Source organism: Mustela erminea, chromosome 8, assembly GCF_009829155.1.
Source record: "Mustela erminea isolate mMusErm1 chromosome 8, mMusErm1.Pri, whole genome shotgun sequence".
NCBI classification, from domain to species: Eukaryota; Metazoa; Chordata; class Mammalia; order Carnivora; family Mustelidae; genus Mustela; species Mustela erminea.
This window is the reverse complement of record NC_045621.1, coordinates 89,487,903-89,512,479: the sequence shown is the minus strand read 5'-3', so window position 1 is coordinate 89,512,479 and position 24,577 is coordinate 89,487,903. Positions and strand designations below refer to the sequence as shown.

At 36.9% G+C, this 24,577-nt stretch overlaps 1 protein-coding gene across 4 annotated transcripts in view; it reads right to left on the bottom strand.

Annotated features, from left to right (window-relative positions):
- The window catches only part of LRP1B (LDL receptor related protein 1B), a 1,969,831-nt gene that overhangs the window by 440,857 nt on the left and 1,504,397 nt on the right, over nucleotides 1-24,577 (bottom strand). For all 4 annotated transcript variants that reach the window (XM_032356230.1, XM_032356231.1, XM_032356232.1 and 1 more), the window contains 2 exons: nucleotides 24,359-24,483; nucleotides 22,599-22,970 (listed from right to left, as the gene is read on the bottom strand). In XM_032356230.1, the coding sequence (XP_032212121.1) occupies nucleotides 22,599-22,970; nucleotides 24,359-24,483 (497 nt within the window). The remainder of the gene's footprint in view (nucleotides 1-22,598; nucleotides 22,971-24,358; nucleotides 24,484-24,577) is intronic.

Sequence of the window (24,577 nt, the reverse complement as noted above, 5' to 3'; positions counted from 1 at the left end):
TCTCTCTGCCTACTTGTGATCTCTGTCTGTCAAATAAATAAATAAAATCTTAAAAAAAAAAAAAAAAAGAAAGAAACCATCTGTCACTGGATGATTTTAAAGTAAGATAAATGTTTGTTGTCTTAATATTATTCTCATAAAATATTAATAACCTGATGCATAAGCAAAAGTCATTGATTTACCCTTTGGTTACTGGTCAGAGATATAATGCAACAAAACTGTCAATATAGACCATCTACTCCACAAAGTCCCTTTTATCATTCTAACTGGCAGATATTTCATTTTACTGTGAGTGCCCATAAACATTCTGTTTAGACTTGTACCACTTTGTTTCATATTAACTTGTTATTTCTACTGATAAAATTTACCCTACCTTGTTAATTCTGAGAGTAAGAATCTTGATTTTCAGAGAGCATGACTCCTTTCTTTGGTGAATATTCACTGATTGCTTACTAAGTCCTAGCACTCTATAGCCAGTGTCAGAATGCCCCAAAAGGCATTTGCAGTAACAGTCAACACAGTGTCCTGAGGGCCTACAGGAGTCTGGAGTAGAGATATACTCCCGTGCAAGGTACAGTGTTTGCTCTAATACAACAGAGGAGTTATTTTAATAAAAAGAAAATAATAGTATTATAATGAGGTCAGTTGCATATTGTGGAAACTGTGAAAGACATGCTTATATCTAGACTGAGATGACCATGGGTGTGTGTGTGTGTGTGTGTGTGTGTATCATGTGGGTATTGAGGAAAAGTTAAACTGAAAAATGTGAATACAAGTTAACCACATGAAAAATAGGTAAGGAAACAGAACATTCAAATGTATCTAACAGAGTTGACAATTAGCAAATTGAATAGAATGGTTTAATTTGGATATACATTTCAGAAAATAAAGATTTATCCTCCCTTATCTCTGAGTCTGTGTAGTTCATATGAAATTATATGGAAAGAAAGCCTTGCCTAATAGTATGTAGAAAACTTATGCATTGCTTCATACTTCCCATAGCTTAAATAACCCATTTGGCATTAATACCTCTTCAGAATAACAGACTGTGCTATATAATGTGCTAATATAGATATCAATCTGAAATTTTGTTACTTTCCAATTTGCTCCCTTGCACTGTGAGTAAATTTAAAAATGGCAGTGCAGGTAAATCACAGGGTGAGGAAAATGTTATAGAATTTACAAAATAAGTTTTAAATAGGTGTCTAATGTTATGTGAGAGGTATTTAATCAATTATCAAATTCAACTTCTTTGTAAAAATACATGGTTCCTGCCATCCTGGTGAAAAATTACTTGAGAAATTGTGCTTCTTTTTTTTTTTTTTATTAATTCTGAAACAAATGTTCATTTTCTCACTGAACTCTGTTCTCTACTTAACACTGGCAGAGTAGGAAGGTTATTGTAGATGTCTTTCAAATGTGGATTAAATTAATCTCATTTTTCCTTATTATCCATAAAACTAATAGGTACAACAGGCACTTTTACAGATCCAGCTGTTCCAGACTTAAGTACCCCTGTCCTCCCAAGCATGCAGGTTACTATCAGATGACCTGCCTTGTCAATTCTGACCCCATGTCATTCAATCCAGTCCATTCAATCCCAGGGTTTTGTGAATATAGCAAAAACATAGAACTTTACACTCCACAAAGGTTTTGCCATTGCAGACTTTCATGGATTAATTATAGATTCTGTTCTCAGCAGTCACTTTACACATATAGGTTTCTAAGCAACATTATCTTGCAGGTTCAAAATGGAAAAGACAAAAGGAACTTACGAAAATACGCTTTACTACACAATACAGGCATTCTTGTATATCTGATGCATATTTATATTTACCAACATTCTTCTTTATTTCTTTTTTTTCAGGTTTGATTAGTCTTGGCACTCCACCAAACAGAAGTTACCAGCAGCCTCAAGTTTCAAAGGGTGGAAGACAGAAAAGTATTTGAATCTTTGGAAAATCAAATGCTTCTAACAATAGAAATTCATTCTGTCATCTTGAATATATCACTTCCTATTGGTGTTGTTTTTTTCATCTCCACCCTCAAAAGTAGTACTTCGGCTACTCACATAAGTATACTCTATAGCACAAGTACCTTCTGTCACATAATTCTAAGAATTCTGACGAGGTCGAGAACATACAACAGTCAAGTGTATAAAGTCCAATAAACGACACAAGGTATTGGAAGAACTATGGAGCCCGACATCCTTTTCATCCACAGAGGTCCTTCTCCTCAGGGACCTTCTACTTTCTTCATTCATAGTATTTGAGACTTTGAAGGGAGAAATTTCTGTTCTTTGAAATCTTCGTATACTATCATGGCCATTTTGTATGCTGGCTAGATTCCACTAATTTATTATAGAATGAAGCTTTAAAAAAAATGAATCAGTTAAGGAGAATGAAGGCAAACACTCATAATGGTTTATGCTAATTGAGTGCTGACTAAATACTAGGTGCTGTTCTAACCAACCTGTATTAACTCACTGAATTTCATTAACCCTCTGAGACCCACACTAACATTATCCTTATTTCTAAAAGAGAAAACTGAGGCATGAAGAGACAAATAATTATACAAAGACACAACTTGTAAGTGGTAAAAAGCAAGGAAGGGGCTAGGCTGGATCCAGCTAGATGTTCTGGCTCTAGAACCTCTGCTTTTAACCAGTATTCCACGCAGCTTCTTTTACTTTCTCATCAAAACTGCAGTCTTCAGTCTCCCTCCCCCTGCTAATCAGAATCCAACCAAGCAAGCAATTGAGGCCAAAGAATCCCCTTTATTCTGCAAATGAAGCTTTAAGACAAATCCTAACAACCTAATTATACAACTAACATAACTAATTTATGTTATTAGTTATTTTTATTATCTACCAAGCAATTATAGATTATAAGGGATATAGAGATTATATGCAATAGACCCTTCCTAGGGAAACTTGAAATTTTGAGGGGGAGGTGAATCCTATAGACAAAAATGAAACAAAGGAAAGGCATAGGGTAAAAACTAAGTAGGTGATAAGGATATGAAGGACACATGACAAGTCCTAAATGTTTTTCAAAGGAAGGAGACCACTATGGGCTGCAGTTCTAGGGGGAAAAAAAATCCGAATTCCTTAATTGCATGGAGGGATTTGAGTTGAATTATAAAGATCTCCTAAAATAGAGACCATTTGAAAGTCTATAAAATCTCTCCCATTCTAATTTAACAACATGAGTAAAGATGCAGGGTTTGAAGAAAGAATAAGGAAAAAATATAACAAGATGAAACCAGAGAGGGAGAGAAACCACAGGAGATTTTTAATCATAGGGAAAAAAACTGAAGGTTGCCGGAGGCGAGTGAGTGGTGGGGTGGGGCAACTGGGTGAAGGACATTAAGGGATGTGATGTAATGAGCACTGGGTATTATATAAAACTGATGAAATCACTGACCTCTACCTCTGAAACCAATAACACATTATATGTTAATAAAGAAAATAGTTGAAGTGATCAATTGCATGTTATGTGAATTCTGCCATAATAAAAACCAGTACATCACCAAAAATTTTTTTAAAAAGAATATGATATGTTCATGAGACAAAAATGGTGTGAGCAAAACAGGAACAAAGGGCAAATTTGACATAGAAGAGAAATTTCTGGTGAGATGGATCATGTAGGTTAAGATGATACCTGGAGGGGCGCCTGGGTGGCTCAGTGGGTTAAGCCTCTGTCTTCAGCTCAGGTCATGGTCTCAGGGTCCTGGGATCCAGCCCCGCATCTGGCTCTCTGCTCAGCAGGGAGCCTGCTTCCTCCTCTCTCTCTCTGTCTGCCTCTCTGCCTACTTGTGATCTCTGTCTGTCAAATAAATAAAATCTTAAAAAAAAAAAAAAGATACCTGGAGAAGAGGTAATGGATTATACTTTGTGATGCAGAAAACAGGGAGTTAATATTTTAAGGAGGACCACAATGAAAGCACTGTTGTCTATGATATGCAGAAATTCCTAGAAAATCAAGACAAAAAGAGAAAGCAAGTAGAAGACCATCAATATTCAGTAATGAAAGAACAAAAAGATGGTCCATAATAGTGACAGTGGATAAGAAAAAGTATTTGGTGAATAAATAGCTCAGGGGTACAGGAACAGAGGGAGATAATAATTGTGAGGTTTGACTCTAATTGGTTATAAAAAAAGGTAATAATTTTACTAACAAGAGAAATAGGAGAGGTTCTGATTTTTAGGTAGGAAAATGACGTTGGCCTGTTAAATTATGAGTTGACATCAAGAATATTAAAGGGGGATGCCTGGGTGGCTCAGTTGGTTAAGCAGCTGCCTTCGGCTCAGGTCATGATCCCAGCGTCCTGGGATCGAGTCCCACGTCGGGCTCCTTGCTCAGCAGGGAGCCTGCTTCTCCCTCTGCCTCTGCCTGCCATTCTGTCTGCCTGTGCTCGCTCTTTCCTCCTCTCTCTCTCTGATAAATAAATAAAATCTTTAAAAAAAAATAGAATATTAAAGGGAATTTTCAGTAAATGTCTAGAGATTTCACACTTTCCGCTAGTGAGGAGATAAATCAGGAAATCTGGACTTGGGGTAATATTAAATAATGAATGTCTCAATGAATGAATGATGAATGAATCATCACAATCATCACAATCATTGAACTCCCTAAAAGGGAAAATATGCCCATCAGTGGGGAGAAAGTTTTTTCAGGAGTTGCTCTTCTACAGTCAGAAACAGAAAACATAGGGAACAGCATTTGATCGTTGAAGAAAGTGATAAGGACACCATTACATGGCTTATCTCTTGGTCCAGATTTGGGGAAAAAAGAAAATGAGTGTGGTTAGTAGTTAGAGGACTAATAAAAGAGTGAAATGGAAAGTGTACAATAATTATAATGCAGGTAAAGACAGAAAAGCAGGCTCACAAATATGTTAGAATAGGCCGGATGCAGTGTAATCAGATTGTGCTGAGAGAGAAGAAACACTAAATCCCAGAAGCCATCAGACCCAGGCTATCGTCAAGCTACAACAGAAAATGAAAACAGAGAACAAGAGTCAAGAATGTTATCAAAAATTATGGGAAAATTGTTAAGTGTGCTAAGGCATCAGTAAAAATGCTGTGGTTGTCAAGAAACACTGTCTAAGTGGAAAGCAAAAGAAGAAAGACAATTGGGTGTAAATTACTTACGGAAATGGAAAGGAACCGTGGTACGTGGTTGGAGGAGAGTATTGGTTAACACTTAGCTTTATCAATGTGTCAGTAAAACATAGAACTACACATTGAAAATTCTACTTGGTAGAAATCCTAAAAAGTTAATGAGGTTTGCAACAGCAACATTCATTTGAATATGACATGATGTTTGATTGAGTCTGCTATTCTACAAGAGTGATAATCTAAGCCATACACTATGCTGTTGTAGGTGTTGCAAATAAGGCTAAGTACAAAAAATTGTGCTATTTATGTATTTTACTTATGTCATTTTTAAAGTTACATAATTAAAATTCAATTAAGAAAAAAATCTGTTCATGAATTTCTTCTCTAAGAAACAGATTCACGTAATGGTTTGTTTTAGCATAACTTCTTATAACATTCTCTCTCAAAACATTTTTAACCAGATATGCTATACTAAAAAGCTGAGAATAGCAAGTTGAATACGCACCTAATAGTTGATTTCTGGCAAACTTTGCTTATTTTTGTATTACAAGCCAAAAAAACCAAAACAAAACAAAACAAAAAAACAAACAAACAAACAAAAAAAAAACCCACAAAAACAGAGTACATTTTAATGGGTACATGGAATAGAAATGTCTTCTCTTTCAAACAATTACTTCACTCCTACAAGTTATAACCATCTTCAAAGAGGAACCCTGGATTCACTTACTCCCTTGCCTATTTCTGCAGGTACTCTCCTGCTTTCCTAGGAATTTTGAATTCATCATCACCCCCTCAAAGACTTATTCATAAATCACAGTACATTGATTTCATTTGCTGAATTCATGCCATAAATCTCTCAAAAGGAAAAAAAAAAGTTTTAATATGTATACTTTCTTTTATTGATTCCTATAAAAAAGTCTCTTCTAACACTATGTCACAGATTTTTTCCCCCTTAGTTACCATTTACAACTTTCTCATTCAAGTCAAAAGTACAACAACAAAAAAAGTTTTCAGTCACATTGCTTACACAGAGATGTGGGGCAATTAAAGCGGCTTAATAGCAACTAGTCACAAGGGACTTGTAAGAAAAATTCAGCATTATTTGAGCTAAATCTAAAAAACTTTATACTCTTGAAGTTGACAGAATAAATTCAATATCATTAAATCTACTAACCCATAGTTTTATTATCTTTTCCCCACTAGATAATCTTTTTCTGTTTCATTTTATTTCTTTACCACCAAAGACAGATTGATTTCTAGTTCATGTATAAAGCCAGATATTATTGTCATAGTCTATTATTGGTTGTCAGAAATGCTATGTAACAAATAAAACAAAAAAGAGTTTTAAAAAGCCAAGCCAAATTTCACTGTATCAATTAGGAGCTTCTAGAGATAGGCTAATGATCGCTTACATACTGTGTTGATTATAGAAGTCGCAAATTCTCCCCTTGGTTTATGTGTGCAGCCCCTTAGCAGTTCAACCCATCAGTGGGAGTCTATTCCTCCATTCCCTGAATCTGGATTTGGCCATGTGATTTTCCTTAACCAGTAATACATTAGTACATATGGCTTATAAAATGTTTGCCTATTCTCAATTCTGAGAACCATGTGACCATCCCAAACTAGTCTGTTGAATGAAAGACTCATGGCCAGTAACCCAGAATACAGCATGCCAACTGCCAGATACATGATGGAGGCCATCCTAGATCATCCAGCTGCCATCTGATCCGAAGCTGGCCAGAGATCTGAAGAACTGACACGGACCAGAAGAACCACCAGCTAACCCATAGAAGAGTGGGATAAATAAGCTGTTATAGTTTTGAGACACTGAATTCTGGGATAGTTTGTTATGCAATCAAAACTAGTTGATATGCACCAATCTCTCAACTCCTAGATTAAGGGTTAAAAAAGAAATACATGTAATTACATTTAAACTGATGTATCATACAGAAATAATTCTGATCAGGGATTATTAGCCTCTCTACTAATAATCTATATCTACTCCTATATCTAATAATCTAATAATCTCTCTACTCCCACCCTCACACACTTGCTAAGACTTAACTTGGTAGTGATCCAATACTGGGATGTTGATTCATATGTGAATGACTATCCATTTCTGAAGTCCACCTAGTATCTTTGTGGGTGCTCCATGCTATGGTAGATGCATTAGCTTGACAGTGTCTTCTCATTCCTTTCCTCCATTCCTAATCAGACTCATAAACTATAACAACTTTAGAGGCCACCATAGGTTTCAAAGTTCAAGTTTAATAATAAGCAAAGGCCCTAATTCTCTGCCACATTGACATGATCCAGCAGTTTCTGATTCTGCAAACAGAATCCTTGTCAGACCATCTAATGTGATCTACTAGGGCAGTTCCCTGAGCCTGAGTACCTTCACAGGAAACTTTTCAGCCTCCTGTCTTAAGACTAATTCTCAACATAAAGAAGTTAGTACTTGACCACATTGCCTTCTACTCTCTATTACTGTCAGCTATTCTGACACATTCATGAGGAAATGCGAAGCTCTGAATCTATGAGGAAATGGGAAGCTCTGAATCTATGAGTAATCCTAATACTGATCACTGAACATTCCTGAGTTCTCCATGTCAGTTTTGCCTCCAAGACCTGAATTACACCTCATATTGACTCTACAGAACTTCAGTAGAATGTTCTACAGATGACTCAGAATTCTTTATATTTTCTTTCTCTAACGTACTGTTCCTCATGAATTTTTCTGCTCCTCATATTAAGTGACTTCTACCTGTGGTTTCAATATCTCTTGTTCAGGTATGTTAGTGCCCTGGAAGGATCTGGTCTTGATTGGTATTATAGGTTAAGAGACTTTAAGACAATCATGCCTATGAAGGGGATCAGAATATATCACCCGAAAATAAGCTACTATGACATAAGGATTATTGTAAGCTGTAATAGCAGATGCAGAAAATCCTCTCTACTAGTAGAGATAGTAGAGATAGATACTAGTAGAGACAGTCCCTATCTACTTAACAATAGGACATACATTTTCTTTGTGAAGTTGTCCCCTCTCTGATCAGGAGAGAAGAGCAATCATTATCACTGGAGTTGGAGATAGCACTAAAATGTGTCTACATAAGCAACATCTTACTGAACAACGATTATCTTCCATTAGTTTTCCCATGTACCTCTCTCCACACAATTTACTTCCTCTAGAAACCCAAACTCTTTTTTGTTTGTTTGTTTCTTTTTATTTTTGTTTAGCTAGTTTTCTGCAGTTGATCAGCCTCTGTTAAAATGGTCTATCACTTCTTTTCTATGAAGGCCTCCATATACGGAAAAAAATTAACATTAAACTTTTTGTGAGCTTTTTCTGATTAGCTCCTCTATCAGTTTAATTCATATTTCATTAACCCAAACCCAAAAAGTTATAGGAAAAATTATTTCCTCCCCAATTTGACACAGGCCATCTTCCTGGAAAGACTCCAATATTTTAAGAAACTATGAATTCATAGAAGACATACTGAACACACAGCCTACAACTTAATGAGGAGGAAATCCCATGTTCTCTTTCCCTCTGCACTAATCATTTCTCACTCCAGATTCTGCTTTCTGTAATTTGATGATGATGTTATCCTGTGTCTTCCATTGCAGTATAAACATTATCCCTTGACTCACTACTTGCTGACTCCCTATGCACAATGCTCATCTTTTATTCTTACCTTTTTTTTCAATCTTAGTAATTTCAATGCATAAAAAGCACGCTCCTTTTCCTCTTTCCAATATTTGCAATTATCTAAATAGTTAATTTGAAAATTGTGTTAGCTAATAAATATGTCTGAAAGTTTTTCTTTATTTTATAAAATCTGAAAAAAATGAGTAGCTAAGATTCTCACATATTGAGAATGTCTTTATGACATGTACCAAGCAAATTAAAATAATACACTTTAAAGATGACATTTTTACCTTTAAAATTGCACACAGAAAAAATTAACATAATCAAATGAATTTTGGGGCACTCATAAAAGGATATGGAACTAGCCCATTTAAAGGAAAAGAAAAAGATATTTCCAGTACAATATCATTTTTAAAAAAGGCATACTGCCACCACTAGTCTTGGGAAAAAAAAATGTAAAAGCATTATGAAGGAAAAGGGTTCAAGATGGTAGTGTAAGAAAACTCTGAACTTACTTCCCCCAGGAACACAACAAATTCAAAACTATATATGAAATCATTTTTCTCTGAATAGGACCTGAGAACTAGATGAACAACACCTACACACACATACACACACACACAAAATGCATTGAGAAGAGTAAGAGGGGCAGAGACACCACCTCCCTGGGACCCTAACGCAGCAGTAGTGACCTCACAATCACAATGGTGATTCCCAAAATACAGAACACTCCCCCAAGGCATGAAGAAATTATGTCCTTCATCAGGAACCCTGACTCTGGGGGCTATCATCAGAAAGGTGCTTCCCACCCCAAATGTCTGGTTTTAAAAATCAATAGGGATTAAGATCAGGAGAATCAAAGAATTATAGGGAATGGAGATTCAATTCTTAAAGTGGCTGCAAAAAAACCTACTCACCCTAAGATCCCCAGCAAAAGTAACAGACGGAAAATTTCCTAGCCCATAAGTGAGAAAGACCCACTTACAAATTTGAAAGTGGCAGCTGGAAAGACAGGAACCTGAAGTCTTTATCCAGGGACAGAAGCCCTGACAGATACCACTCTTAAATTTCCCCCTAATTTGCTGGCGACAGAACCAATAAGCACCATTTCTGGTGCTCTCCCTCTAGCCTGCTTGTACTATAGGGCATGTTCTGCCCACCCCATGGTATAACCAGCCTGGGCAAGCTCCCATACCAATTAAACCCATGCGGGCACCAAGCCACAACTGGGAGGAACGAGAGTCTTGAATCCTGCCCTCTTTCCACAGCTAAGGAGACAAGATGCAAGGACAGGGTGAAGAGCCTGAGCCTTGCCTTCCGTGCACAACAGCTAAGTTACAACGGGACCAGACATGTGGCCCAGCCATGCCCTTTCTGCCCAGCAGTCAAAACAGTAATGGACTAATTTAGGTGTCCTAAGCCCTGGCCACCAGCAAACAGGCTGAGCAGTAACCAGTCCAGGCAGTGCTGCAGATCCTGCCCTCCTTGTAGTAACTACCCACAAGAGGGCTGGGCCAGAGTTCTGAGCCCCACTCACCCCACAGAGAGACAGAGCAGCAACTGAGAAGGGTTAGCACCCTCAGCCTGGGCTCCTCACACCCTCTGGTATACAGAGCTATAGCTCTATGGTATCTTCTTGGCATCTTTAAAAACTTAATCACATTTCCATGGATTAATTTGGTTGTAAGTGGTAAAATATGTAATGAGATGAAATGCATTATACCAGATTTATTAAAATGGAATACCAAGACATAAATGAATTTTATGTCTTATTGTAGTTATTTGCATGCCAGTAACTCATTTTGGGGGTGGGCGGGGACTGCTTTACTTTGTTCTTTTGTTTTTGTTTTTTGGTCTGGCAAATCAAACTATAAATTCTCCCACAAAACTTCAAGAGAAGATTACAGTGGTTAAACAAATTAGCAACTTCTTGGAGGGATAAGGTGGCATAAGGAGAGTATTTAGAAAAGTTTATGTAAATTATCAATGTAAACTAATCTTAATTAATTTTTAAATTCTAGTCAGACCTTAATACACTACCACATCTATAATTATTATAATTATTTCTGATTGTTTAACAACTCTAACACATATTCTAAAAATAATTTAGGGGATAATTATCCTAAATAATCCACAAATGTGTCAAAAATACAGTAATATAAAGTTTTAAATTAAATAAAATTATGCTTGTTTTTATCTTCTTTGCATACTCTTTCTCATAAAATCTTGGCAAAAAAAAATTGAGTTTGTTTCTCACTTTGTAGGTGAGGAAATTGACAGTATCACACAGGAAATAAATAGCAAAGTGGGATTTCAGTCCAAACTTGACTGATTCCCAACTCCCAGCTATCATATGTCACTTCTTCCATGTGAGTTAACACATACACCCACTGAAGTGTTACTCGTTTTAATTGCTTTGATTTTAGTGGAGAGGATTAGAATGGTTTGGTTGTATATATACTTTATTTCATATGCTTTCAGTTTAATTAACCACTGTGGAAACAGGATCTGTAATAAGGAAACAACTCCTTAATTCACCTCTGCCGTCAGACGTGACCTTTAAACTTCACTGAACATAACATAGGCAGAGTGATCATTATAAAACAAAAGGCCTAGTATATGTGTATCTTTTAACAGTGGTGATTTCCCTTTATCTATTAAATACAACCAAAACTACTTATCTTGGATATTAGTACACCAATGCTCATTGCAGCACTTTTACAACAGTCACAATAATCAAAAAGTAGAAAGAAACCAAGTGTCCATAAACAGAAGAATGGATAAACAAAATGTGGTATACACATACAATAGAATCTTACTAAGGGGGAATGAACTTTCTTTTGGCGGCGGGGGGAGGAGGGAATGAATTCTGATATGTGCTACAGCATGCATGAACTTTGGAAAATATTATGCTAAGTGAAATAAGCCACACACAAAAGGTCAAATATTGCATGGTTCCACTAACATGCAATATCGTAAATAGGCAAATTTATAGAAAAAGAAAGCACATCAAAGGTTATGGGGGGCGCCTGGGTGGCTCAGTGGGTTAAACCGCTGCCTTCGGCTCAGGTCATGATCTCGGGGTCCTGGGATCGAGTCCCGCATTGGGCTCTCTGCTCAGAAGGGAGCCTGCTTTCTCCTCTCTCTCTCTGCCTGCCTCTCTGCCTACTTGTGATCTCTCTCTGTCAAATAAATAAATAAATAAATCTTAAAAAAAAAAAGGGTTATGAGGGGTTGTGGGGAGGGTAGATGGAGAATAATTGCTTAAATAGAGTTCATTTGAAGTGATAAAAATATTTTGAAGTAGTTGTGATGGTTGCATAATATCATGAACATAATTAATGTCACTGCATTGTATAATTAAAATGTTAAGATGGCTAATTTTATTTATTATATGTGTATTGTATTTTATGCATTGTATATATTTCCTGATTTAAAAAATTAATAATGTAATATACCAAAAACTATTAAGTTGTACACTTTTAATGTGTGAATTATATGGCATATAAACTACATCTCAGTGGCACCTGGGTGGCTCAGTGGGTTAAAGCCTCTGCTTCGGCTCAGGGTCATGATCTCAGGGTCCTTGGATCAAGCCCTGCATCGAGCTTCACATCAAGCCCTGCATTGGGCTCTCTGCTCAGCAGGGAGCCTGCTTCCCTTCCTCTCTCTCTCTCTGCCTGACTCTCTGCCTACTTGTGATCTCTGTCTGTCAAATAAATAAATAAAATCTTTAAAAACAACAACAACAGGGGGAGGAGGCAAGATGGCGGAGAAGGAGCAGGCTGAGACTACTTCAGCTAGCCGGAGATCAGCTAGATAGCTTATCTAAAGATTGCAAACACCTGAAAATCCATCGGCACATTGAAGAGAAGAAGAACAGCAATTTAGAAACAGAAAATTGACCACTTTCTGAAAGGTAGGACCAGCGGAGAAGTGAATTCAAAGCGACGGGAAGATAGAACCCGGGGGGAGGGGCCGGCTCCCGGCAAGCGGCGGAGCAACAGCGCACAAAATCAGGACTTTTAAAAGTCTGTTCCGCTGAGGGACATCGCTCCAGAGGCTAAACCGGGGCGAAGCCCACGCGGGGTCAGCGTGGCCTCAGGTCCCGCAGGGTCACAGAAGGACCGGGGGTGTCTGAGTGTCGTGGAGCTTGCGGGTATTGGAACGGGAAAGCCGGCTACAGAGACAGAGCCGACAGTAAGCTCACAGCTCGGTGTTACCTTGAACCGGTCGCAGGCTGGTGAGCTCGGAGCGCGGCCGGAGGTCAGGCAGACGGGAGTAACTGGGCGCTGTTCTCTGAGGGCGCACTGAGGAGTGGGGCCCTGGGCTCTCGGCTCCTACGGGCCGGAGACCAGGAGGCCGCCATTTGTATTCCCGTCCTCCGGAACTCTACGGAAAGCGCTCAGGGAACAAAAGCTCCTGAAAGCAAACCCGAGCGGATTACTCACCCCGGCCCCTGCTAAGGGCTGTGCAATTCCGCCTGGGGCAAAGACACTTGAGAATCACTACAACAGGCCCCTCCCCCAGAAGATCAACAAGAAATCCAGCAGAGACCAAGTTCACCTACCAAGGAGTGCGGTTTCAATACCAAGGAGAGCAACAGAATTCCAGAGGAGGAGAAAGCAAAGCACGGAACTCATGGCTTTTTCCCTGTGATTTTTTTTAGTCTTGCAGTTAATTTAATTTTTTTCTTTTTCATTTTTTGTTTTTTTTTCTCACCTTCTGGTAAATTTTTTTTTTAACTTTTACCTTTTTCTTTTTTAACGTTTATTAACTAGTTTATCCAATATATATATTTTTTCTTTTTTATATTTTTCTTATTTGTTTTCTTTTTTTAATTCTTTTCTTTTCTTTTTTTTTTTCTTTTTTCATTTTTTTTTCTTTCTTCCTTTTTGAACCTCTTTTTATCCCCTCTCTCCCCCCTCACGATTTGGGATCTCTTTTAATTTGGTTAAAGCATATTTTCCTGGGGTTGTTGCCACTCTTTTAGTATTTTACTTGCTCCTTCATATACACTTATCTGGACAAAATGACAAGACGGAAAAATTCAACACACAAAAAAAAGAACAAGAGGCAGTACCGAAGACTAGGGACCTAATCAATAAAGACATTGGTAATATGTCAGATCTAGAGTTCAGAATGGTGCTCGCTTTGGCAGCACATATACTAGAGTTCAGAATGACAATTCTCAAGGTTCTAGCTGGGCTCGAAAAAGGCATGGAAGATATTAGAGAAACCCTCTCGAGAGATATAAAAGCCCTTTCTGGAGAAATAAAAGAACTAAAATCTAACCAAGTTGAAATCAAAAAAGCTATTAATGAGGATCAATCAAAAATGGAGGCTCTCACTGCTAGGATAAATGAGGCAGAAGAAAGAATTAGTGATATAGAAGACCAAATGACAGAGAATAAAGAAGCTGAGCAAAAGAGGGACAAACAGCTACTGGACCACGAGGGCAGAATTCGAGAGATAAGTGACACCATAAGACGAAACAACATTAGAATAATTGGGATTCCAGAAGAAGAAGAAAGAGAGAGGGGAGCAGAAGGTATACTGGAGAGAATTATTGGGGAGAATTTCCCCAATATGGCAAAGGGAACGAGCATCAAAATTCAGGAGGTTCAGAGAACGCCCCTCAAAATCAATAAGAATAGGCCCACACCCCGTCACCTAATAATAAAATTTACAAGTCTCAGTGACAAAGAGAAAATACTGAAAGCAGCCCGGGAAAAGAAGTCTGTAACATACAATGGTAAAAATATTAGATTGGCAGCTGACTTATCCACAGAGACCTGGCAGGCCAGAAAGAGCTGGCATGATATTTTCAGAGCACTAAACGAGAAAAACATGCAGCCAAGAATACTATATCCAGCTAGGCTATCATTGAAAATAGAAGGAGAGATTAAAAGCTTCCAGGACAAACAAAAACTGAAAGAATTTGCAAACACCAAGCCAGCTCTACAGGAAATATTGAAAGGGGTACTCTAAGAAAAGAGAGAGCCTACAAGTGGTAGATCAGAAAGGAACAGAGACCATATACAGTAACAGTCACCTTACAGGCAATACAATGGCACTAAATTCATTTCTCTCAATGGTTACCCTGAATGTTAATGGGCTAAATGCCCCTGTCAAAAGACACAGGGTATCAGAATGGATAAAAAAACAAAACGCATCTATATGTTGCCTCCAAGAAACTCATTTTAAGCCCGAAGACACCTCCAGATTTAAAGTGAGGGGGTGGAAAAGAATTTACCATGCTAATGGACATCAGAAGAAAGCAGGAGTGGCAATCCTTATATCAGATCAATTAGATTTTAAGCCAAAGACTATAATAAGAGATGAGGAAGGACACTATATCATACTCAAAGGGTCTGTCCAACAAGAAGATTTAACAATTTTAAATATCTATGCCCCCAACGTGGGAGCAGCCAACTATATAAACCAATTAATAACAAAATCAAAGAAACACATCAACAATAATACAATAATAGTAGGGGACTTTAACACTCCCCTCACTGAAATGGACAGATCATCCAAGCAAAAGATCAGCAAGGAAATAAAGGCCTTAAACGACACACTGGACCAGATGGACATCACAGATCTATTCAGAACATTTCATCCCAAAGCAACAGAATACACATTCTTCTCTAGTGTACATGGCACATTCTCCAGAATAGATCACATCCTCGGTCCTAAATCGGGACTCAACCGGTATCAAAAGATTGGGATCATTCCCTGCATATTTTCAGACCACAATGCTCTAAAGCTAGAACTCAACCACAAAAGAAAGTTTGAAAAGAACCCAAATACATGGAGACTAAACAGCATCCTTCTAAAGAATGAATGGGTCAACCGGGAAATTAAAGAAGAATTGAAAAAAATCATGGAAACAAATGATAATGAAAATACAACGGTTCAAAATCTGTGGGACACAACAAAGGCAGTCCTGAGAGGAAAATATATAGCGGTACAAGCCTTTCTCAAGAAACAAGAAAGGTCTCAGGTACACAACCTAACCCTACACCTAAAGGAGCTGGAGAAAGAACAAGAAAGAAACCCTAAGCCCAGCAGGAGAAGAGAAATCATAAAGATCAGAGCAGAAATCAATGAAATAGAAACCAAAAAAACAACAGAACAAATCAACGAAACTAGGAGCTGGTTCTTTGAAAGAATTAATAAAATTGATAAACCCCTGGCCCGACTTATCAAAAAGAAAAGAGAAAGGACCCAAATAAATAAAATCATGAATGAAAGAGGAGAGATCACAACTAACACCAAAGAAATACAAACTATTATAAGAACATACTATGAGCAACTCTACGCCAATAAATTTGACAATCTGGAAGAAATGGATGCATTCCTAGAAACATATAAACTACCGCAACTGAACCAGGAAGAAATAGAAAGCCTGAACAGACCCATAACCAGTAAGGAGATTGAAACAGTCATTAAAAATCTCCAAACAAACAAAAGCCCAGGGCCAGACGGCTTCCCGGGGAAATTCTACCAAACATTTAAAGAAGAACTAATTCCTATTCTCCTGAAACTGTTCCAAAAAATAGAAATGGAAGGAAAACTTCCAAACTCATTTTATGAGGCCAGCATCACCTTGATCCCAAAACCAGACAAGGATCCCATCAAAAAAGAGAGCTATAGACCAATATCCTTGATGAACACAGATGCGAAAATACTCAACAAAATACTAGTCAATAGGATTCAAAAGTACATTAAAAGGATTATTCACCACGACCAAGTGGGATTTATTCCAGGGCTGCAAGGTTGGTTCAACATCCGCAAATCAGTCAATGTGATACAACACATCAATAAAAGAAAGAACAAGAACCATATGATACTCTCAATAGATGCTGAAAAAGCATTCGACAAAGTACAGCATCCCTTCCTGATCAAAACTCTTCAACGTGTAGGGATAGAGGTCACATACCTCAATATCATCAAAGCCATCTATGAAAAACCCACCGCAAATATCATTCTCAATGGAGAAAAACTGAAAGCTTTTCCACTAAGGTCAGGAACACAGCAGGGATGTCCATTATCACCACTGCTATTCAACATAGTACTAGAGGTCCTAGCCTCAGCAATCAGACAACAAAAGGAAATTAAAGGCATCCAAATCGGCAAAGAAGAAGTCAAATTATCACTCTTCGCAGATGATATGATACTATATGTGGGAAACCCAAAAGACTTCACTCCAAAACTGCTAGAACTTATACAGGAATTCAGTAAAGTGTCAGGATATAAAATCAATGCACAGAAATCAGTTGCATTTCTCTACACCAACAACAAGACAGAAGAAAGAGAAATTAAGGAGTCCATCCCATTTACAATTGCACCCAAAACCATAAGATACCTAGGAATAAACCTAACCAAAGAGACACAGAATCTATACTCAGAAAACTATAAAGTACTCATGAAAGAAATTGAGGAAGACACAAAGAAATGGAAAAATGTTCCATGCTCCTGGATTGGAAGAATAAATATTGTGAAAATGTCTATGCTACCTAAAGCAATCTACACATTTAATGCAATTCCTATCAAAGTACCATCCATCCTTTTCAAAGAAATGGAACAAATAATGCTAAAATTTATATGGAACCAGAAAAGACCTCAAATAGCCAAAGGGATATTGAAAAAGAAAGCCAACATTGGTGGCATCACAATTCTGGACTTCAAGCTCTATTACAAAGCTGTCATCATCAAGACAGCATGGTACTGGCACAAAAACAGACACATAGATCAATGGAACAGAATAGAGAGCCCAGAAATAGACCCTCAACTCTACAGTCAACTAATCTTCGACAAAGCAGGAAAGAATGTCCAATGGAAAAAAGACAGCCTCTTCAATAAATGGTGTTGGAAAATTGGACAGCCACATGCAGAAAAATGAAATTGGACCATTTCCTTACACCACACACAAAAATAGACTCAAAATGGATGAAGGACCCCAATGTGCGAAAGGAATCCATCAAAATCCTTGAGGAGAGCACAGTCAGCATCCTCTTTGACCTCAGCCGCAGCAACATCTTCCTAGGAACAACGCCAAAGGCAAGGGAAGCAAGGGCAAAAATGAACTATTGGGATTTCATCAAGATCAAAAGCTTTAGCACAGCAAAGGAAACAGTTAACAAAACCAAAAGGCAACTGACAGAATGGGAGAAGATATTTGCAAACGACATATCAGATAAAGGACTAGTGTCCAGAATCTATAAAGAACTTAGCAAACTCAACACCCAAAGAACAAATAATCCAATCAAGAAATGGGCAGAGGACATGAACAGACATTTCTGCAAAGAAGACATCCAGATGGCCAGCAGACACATGAAAAAGTGCTCCATATCACTCGGCATCAGGGAAATACAAATCAAAACCACAATGAGATATCACCTCACACCAGTCAGAATGGCTAAAATCAACAAGTCAGGAAATGACAGATGCTGGCGAGGATGCGGAGAAAGGGGAACCCTCCTACACTGTTGGTGGGAATGCAAGCTGGTGCAGCCACTCTGGAAAACAGCATGGAGGTTCCTCAAAATGTTGAAAATAGAACTGCCCTATGACCCAGCAATTGCACTATTGGGTATTTACCCTAAAGATACAAACGTAGTGATCTGAAGGGGCACGTGCACCCAAATGTTTATAGCAGCAATGTCCACAATAGCCAAACTATGGACAGAACCTAGATGTCTATCAACAGATGAATGGATCAAGAAGATGTGGTATATATACACAATGAAATACTATGCAGCCATCAAAAGAAATGAAATCTTGCCATTCGCGACAACATGGATGGAACTAGAGCGTATCATGCTTAGTGAAATAAGTCAAGCAGAGAAAGATAACTATCATATGATCTCCTTGATATGAGGAAGTGGTGATGCAACATGGGGGCTTAAGTGGGTAGGAGAAGAATCAATGAAACAAGATGGGATTGGGAGGGAGACAAACCATAAGTGACTCTTAATCTCACAAAACAAACTGAGGGTTGCTGGGGGGAGGGGGTTTGGGAGAAGGGGGTGGGATTATGGACATTGGGGAGGGTATGTGCTTTGGTGAGTGCTGTGAAGTGTGTAAACCTGGTGATTCACAGACCTGTACCCCTGGGGATAAAAATATATGTAAATAAAAAATTTAAAAAAAAACAAAACAACAACAACAAAAAAACAACAACAAAAACCACTACATCTCAATAAAACTTTTTTTTTTAAACACTTCTTATCTTGGCAGATCAAATTCTTTATTATTGGAGCCCTCCCTAGAATTCCAGCTTCATCTCACACTGATTCAGGCCACACAACTTGCATTCTAATCATATCAAATGATATATGACTTTTTGTCTACCCTGTGTTTTTTCATGTCTTTTTACAAAATTTTTCTGAGTCTTTAGTCTAGAAGAGTAGTCTGGAAATTTTTAATTTGAGAACTTTTACTCTCTTAAAAATTATTGAGGACTTGAGAGAAATTTTGTGTGAGTTGTGCCTATAGCTATTTACCATGTTAGAAATTTAAACTAAAAATGTAGTTTTAACCATATAATAATCTCTTAAAATAAAAATGAATTGATTGCATATTAATATAACCAGTATCTTCTAAGAAATTATCTGTGTTTGTTTGTTGTTTTTTTTAATATTTCACTTATTTATTTGACAATGAGAGATCACAAGTAGGTAGAGAGGCAGGCGGTGGGTGGGGGGGAAGCAGGCTCCCTGCTGAGCAGAGGTCCAGGGCTCCATCCCTGGACCCTGGGATCATGACCTGAGCTGAAGGCAGAGGCTTAATCCACTGAGCCACACGGGGAACCCCTATCTGTGTTGTTTTAAGTGAAAAGAGGAGACGGCAGGATTCACACATCTGGTTCTTCATCCTATCTGTAATATTTTAATTGAAGTATGTGAAGAAAATCCAGCCTCACACAGCTATGAAGTTGGAAGAAAGAGGAGTGTTTTAGTAGACTTTTCAGATAATTCTGGATATTCTTTCACACTATACCAACACATAAGAAGCAGCAGTTACTTAAAGGTTAGCTTCAGTGTAGAATCAGAAACACAATGGTGAACTTTTCATACTCTATTACATTAAAATTCATTGGTCTATCCTACACTTTGAATGGATCATTTACCCACGCATGATTTTATCATGCCATTTGCAAAGTATTGGTTCCCTAAGTTATGCATATCTGTTGACACATTTCATTTAGCAATAACGCCCCCCCATCACTTCAGTAATATCACCACCCATCTCATCAGAAAAGCCTTTAAGCATTGGAAAGTTATCAAGCTTACTGTGCTGGATACAAGTCTTCCAGAATTCTAATTTTTACTTGAAAGCTTGATTTCTATTATTTGCAGCAGATATTATAAGTCATTTTCCTTGTAGTGACAGACTCATTGTATTCATTCTTTAGAAAATGTCTGCCTCATACCTAGGTCTGAATAACCATAGTCTGTTCTTTATTCTTTCAGGTAAAACATGGTGTTCCATAAAAGAAGCATGAACCCAAATAATAGCACAAATACTTGGTTTCCTTTAGGCAACCATTGCACTTCAGAATGCAGCAAAAGTGCCTTATGTGTATTTCATCACACGGAATATTAAAGAGACGTGTACTGAAGGATCAAGACTCAATAAAATATAAATGTTTTACTCTCTTCAAGGACGTTCTTTAAGTGAAACTGGTTTTTGTTTTTATTTATTTATTTTTTTTCCCAGCTGTTAAGCATCAGTGAAAAATACAATGACTACTAGGATGGTCTGGTGCCATTGTCTTGATTACCACTCAGTTGCCAGCAATTTAGTCACCACTGCTTTTACATCATTAATGAGAATGTCAATACCATGGAAAAGGTAATTATCTAGTATTATCATAAAAATAACTCTTAGACTCTATGACCACGTAACGGGGAACTCCAGGAAACCAAAGTTGAAGACCACAGGTCTAGAATTATCCTTCTTCCTTCTCTCCTCCCCTATCTAGCCCAATCAATCAATAGATTCCTACTGAACTTTACGTTTCCTCAACTCAGGTCAGTGGCATCTTGCACCCTGCCCCAAAGAGATTATTTTTGTTCTCTAGTCCTCTAGTATCTTGTAGATTCTACTGATTTTCAATGTTTGTTTACTTGTAGTTGCTTCTGAAACTATAGCTTCTAAAGGCCTATGGATGCATATTCAACTTTCTATCAAAAAATTTGGAGCACAGAAAATGAATTAATAAATTAATATATTGTGGGTATAGTGTAAGCACCTCCAAATCTAAATTGTGTCAGCCTAGAAAAACTGGAGTACCACAGTGTTATAATCTAAACTTCATAGATTTAAACTGAATCAATAAAAGTCAAATATATCTGAAGTCTATGATCAGTACAGTTACAGTTGCATTGTTTCTCTCTCTCTCTCTGTCTCTCGCACACACACACACACACACACACACACAAACATACACACACAAGCACACGCACACACACACAGACACACACAGACACACACACAAGCACATGCACACACATACACAGACACACACACACACACAAGCACATGCACACACACACACAGACACACACACAAGCCAAAATGGCATGTTGGCATGTTCTGGAATTTACAAACTGGTATGAAAAATATCAATAAGTATGGTAACTTTACTTAGAGAACAAAGAAATGAAAATGTATATTTGTACAACTATATGATTGAACTAATTAGGAAAATCTGAATAGGCAAATACTGGCCTAGCAGAATGGCAGGCATAGCATGGATTGCCAATATGAAATAAAAAGTTTGAAAATATTTATATGTATATTTATATGAGGAAACATACACTAGATGCTGGAACGTACTGGTTATCAGGTATATTAATGTAAGTTGATATTTTCTATAAATTAGACAGACATAGCTGAAAAATAATGAAATTATTACTGTAAAAAATATGGGACAATACAACTTTTTACATACAGTTGATGAACTATAAACTGATAGGGTCTTTTTGGACAGAAATTTGTGCAACTATAAAAAATAAAATAAACACCAACTGACTTTGCTATTATATTTCTAGGATTCTGTCCTAAAGAAATACTCACATAATATGAATAAATATATCTAGATGCACAAATGATCATTGTGACATTATAGGTAATGATGAAATACCAGAAACAAATGTTTATCAGAAGAAAATAATCAAATAGTTTATCTTTAGTACACAATAGGCATAGGTTTTCTAAAGAATGAGATAGAATTTTATACACTGAAAAAAATGGTTTTCAAGATATTTGATAGTTTAAAAAAGCAGCTGAATAATGCATATAGGATCATTCAGTTTTGCAATTACAAATTACATACACACACAAAAAAAATTCTGAAGGCATGACAGCTATGAGCTGTGGATGAGTATATGGAATTGGTATTGCAATGATGAGTGAGAAATTTCATTTTTAAATCCATATTACTTGAACACTTTACAATTAATTTAATAAACTAATTTGCAATTTAAAAAGTAATGAAAAGGACTGACCTCAAGTATCGTGAAATTGGAAATGTGGGGGATATATGGAAATCACATAGAAAGAAAAGAGATAGGTTGTATGAGGAATATATTGAAAGTTCAAGATTAGAAACTAATAATCAAAATATACATACAGGACATGCTAAAAGTAAATTGATTTTTTGACTTTGGCGGATCAGATAATATAGGTGCATTATTCTTGAACATAAACTCAAAAAAATGTAATTGCTACATGCAATTACCACTCTAATTTCTCTGCTAATACAAATGATACTCATTTCACCAAATTATTTTTAAAAATTATTGTACTTACTTTCCACGATTACTTGTCTGTCTTCCCAGTTATCTTTAATAAGCTGTATATTTCCAAAGTGTGCATCACTGTAAAAGATTCGGTTGGTACCTTTTCTTCTTTGATTGTAGTCAAAAGCCAAAGCTATGACATTCTTGAAATAATGTGGATTCTCATATGGCCTTATTGGTGAATTTAAATTGGTTTCATCAGAAAGATGTATACTTTTTAATATTGTTCTCCCTGAATACAGCAAATAGCCTTCATGCCTTAGGCAAGTAACTCCATCCTCTGCCAAATATCCATGGGCACAAGTGCAAGTTCTCCGAGAATTTCCTCTATAAAGACAGAGTTGCTGACATCCACCATTGTCTTTGGCACAAATATTGGTCCCTAAAGAGGAAAAAAATATACATATGTACACAAACATATATTTGTGTTTTTCTTTTGTTTTTCAAGTTATTTTTTCTTACAGAAATATTTAAAAAATAATGTTGGTCTGTCTTTTTATTTTTTTTAAAGATTTTATTTATTTGTTTGACAGAGAAGATCACAAGTAGGCAGAGAAATGGGTGGAAGCAGGCACCCTGCTGAGCAGAGAGCCTGATGTGGGGTTTGGACCCAGGACCCTGAGATCATAACCTAGGAAGGCAGAGGCTTAATCCACTGAGCCACCCAGGTGCCCCTGTCTTTTTATTCTTAATACTGGTGAATGAAAAAAATCAAGTACTCTAAAGTACTGATTTTTTTTATACCAGTTTAAAATCGTGGATTTCTTATTTCAAAGATCACATTCTTCTGCTCCAAACACCATCCAAATAAAAGCATTAAAATTTTCCCTCAATCAGCCAGTTAAGCGTATAAGTCTTTTTTGAAACTTGATGCTGAATTGCAATAGGTTCTATGTATTATAATCTTTAGCACAAGTAGCAATTCTTTCAAAACATGAACTGAATTCACCAACAAAGTGTGCACTGCTTTAAAATCTTGCCTCTGAAATATGAAAGCTATCAAAGAAATTTACAACTGCAATGCACCTAACCTTCTAAGTATAGTAAGCATAAGTTTTTGCTTCAGTTTGGAGGGAAGATGTAATATATTAAGATTAAGATTTCTCCATCAGGCTAATTTTCCTCCATGAATCCATCATCAGCTCTAAAATTATCACACCTATCTTTGATGTCAAGAAAATTAATTATAATTATTTCGATGGACATTAAAATTGATATTTAATGGCATAAAATAGGCACTTAATTTGACTGAGGTAAATTTTTAAAAAATCCAAACCATCATCATAACAGTTTCAAAATACACATTTTAAAGAAGTGATGACTTCAGAAATATTTCACACCAACAGTAAACTTCTGAAGCTATAGTCACTTTATATATCAAAATATAACCCCAAACACATATTTTTGTCTGCTTTTTATTCTCTAGTATCCTAATTATGCAATGCATTTTTTTGTTCAGTAGATAGATATAGAAATAGATATAGATATAGATATAGATATTTTATATTACTTAGCCCAAACCTATAATGAAGACATTCCAGGTATATAACACTTCCATATACATACACTGCCCTAGGCAAACATATCTATGTATGAACTATTATATATCATCTCATTAGGGTACTGTATGATTTTTGTAGGAAATTAGATGTAAAAAATAGAATTTTGAGGTTTTTGATTCAGATAAGAATCCCTAACTTAAGTTTGATAAATGTTGAAAAAATAGGAGAGGGATGACATAAGATGTATTCATTATATAAGAATGCTGACCTTTCTCTCTTACTCGATTAAAGATTTTAACCTCCTTCAGGTTGACTCCAAGGCCTGTTCTCATGGTTATGGTTTCTGTGGCATCATTCTTGTGGCCTCTTCTGATGGACCCATTGGCATGTGCTCTGACAAGAAGTTGAACATACATGATCAACAATCTTTAAGTAATTCACATCAAGTCAATTGTTTAAACTGAAGATAACAGATGGCCAAGCAGAA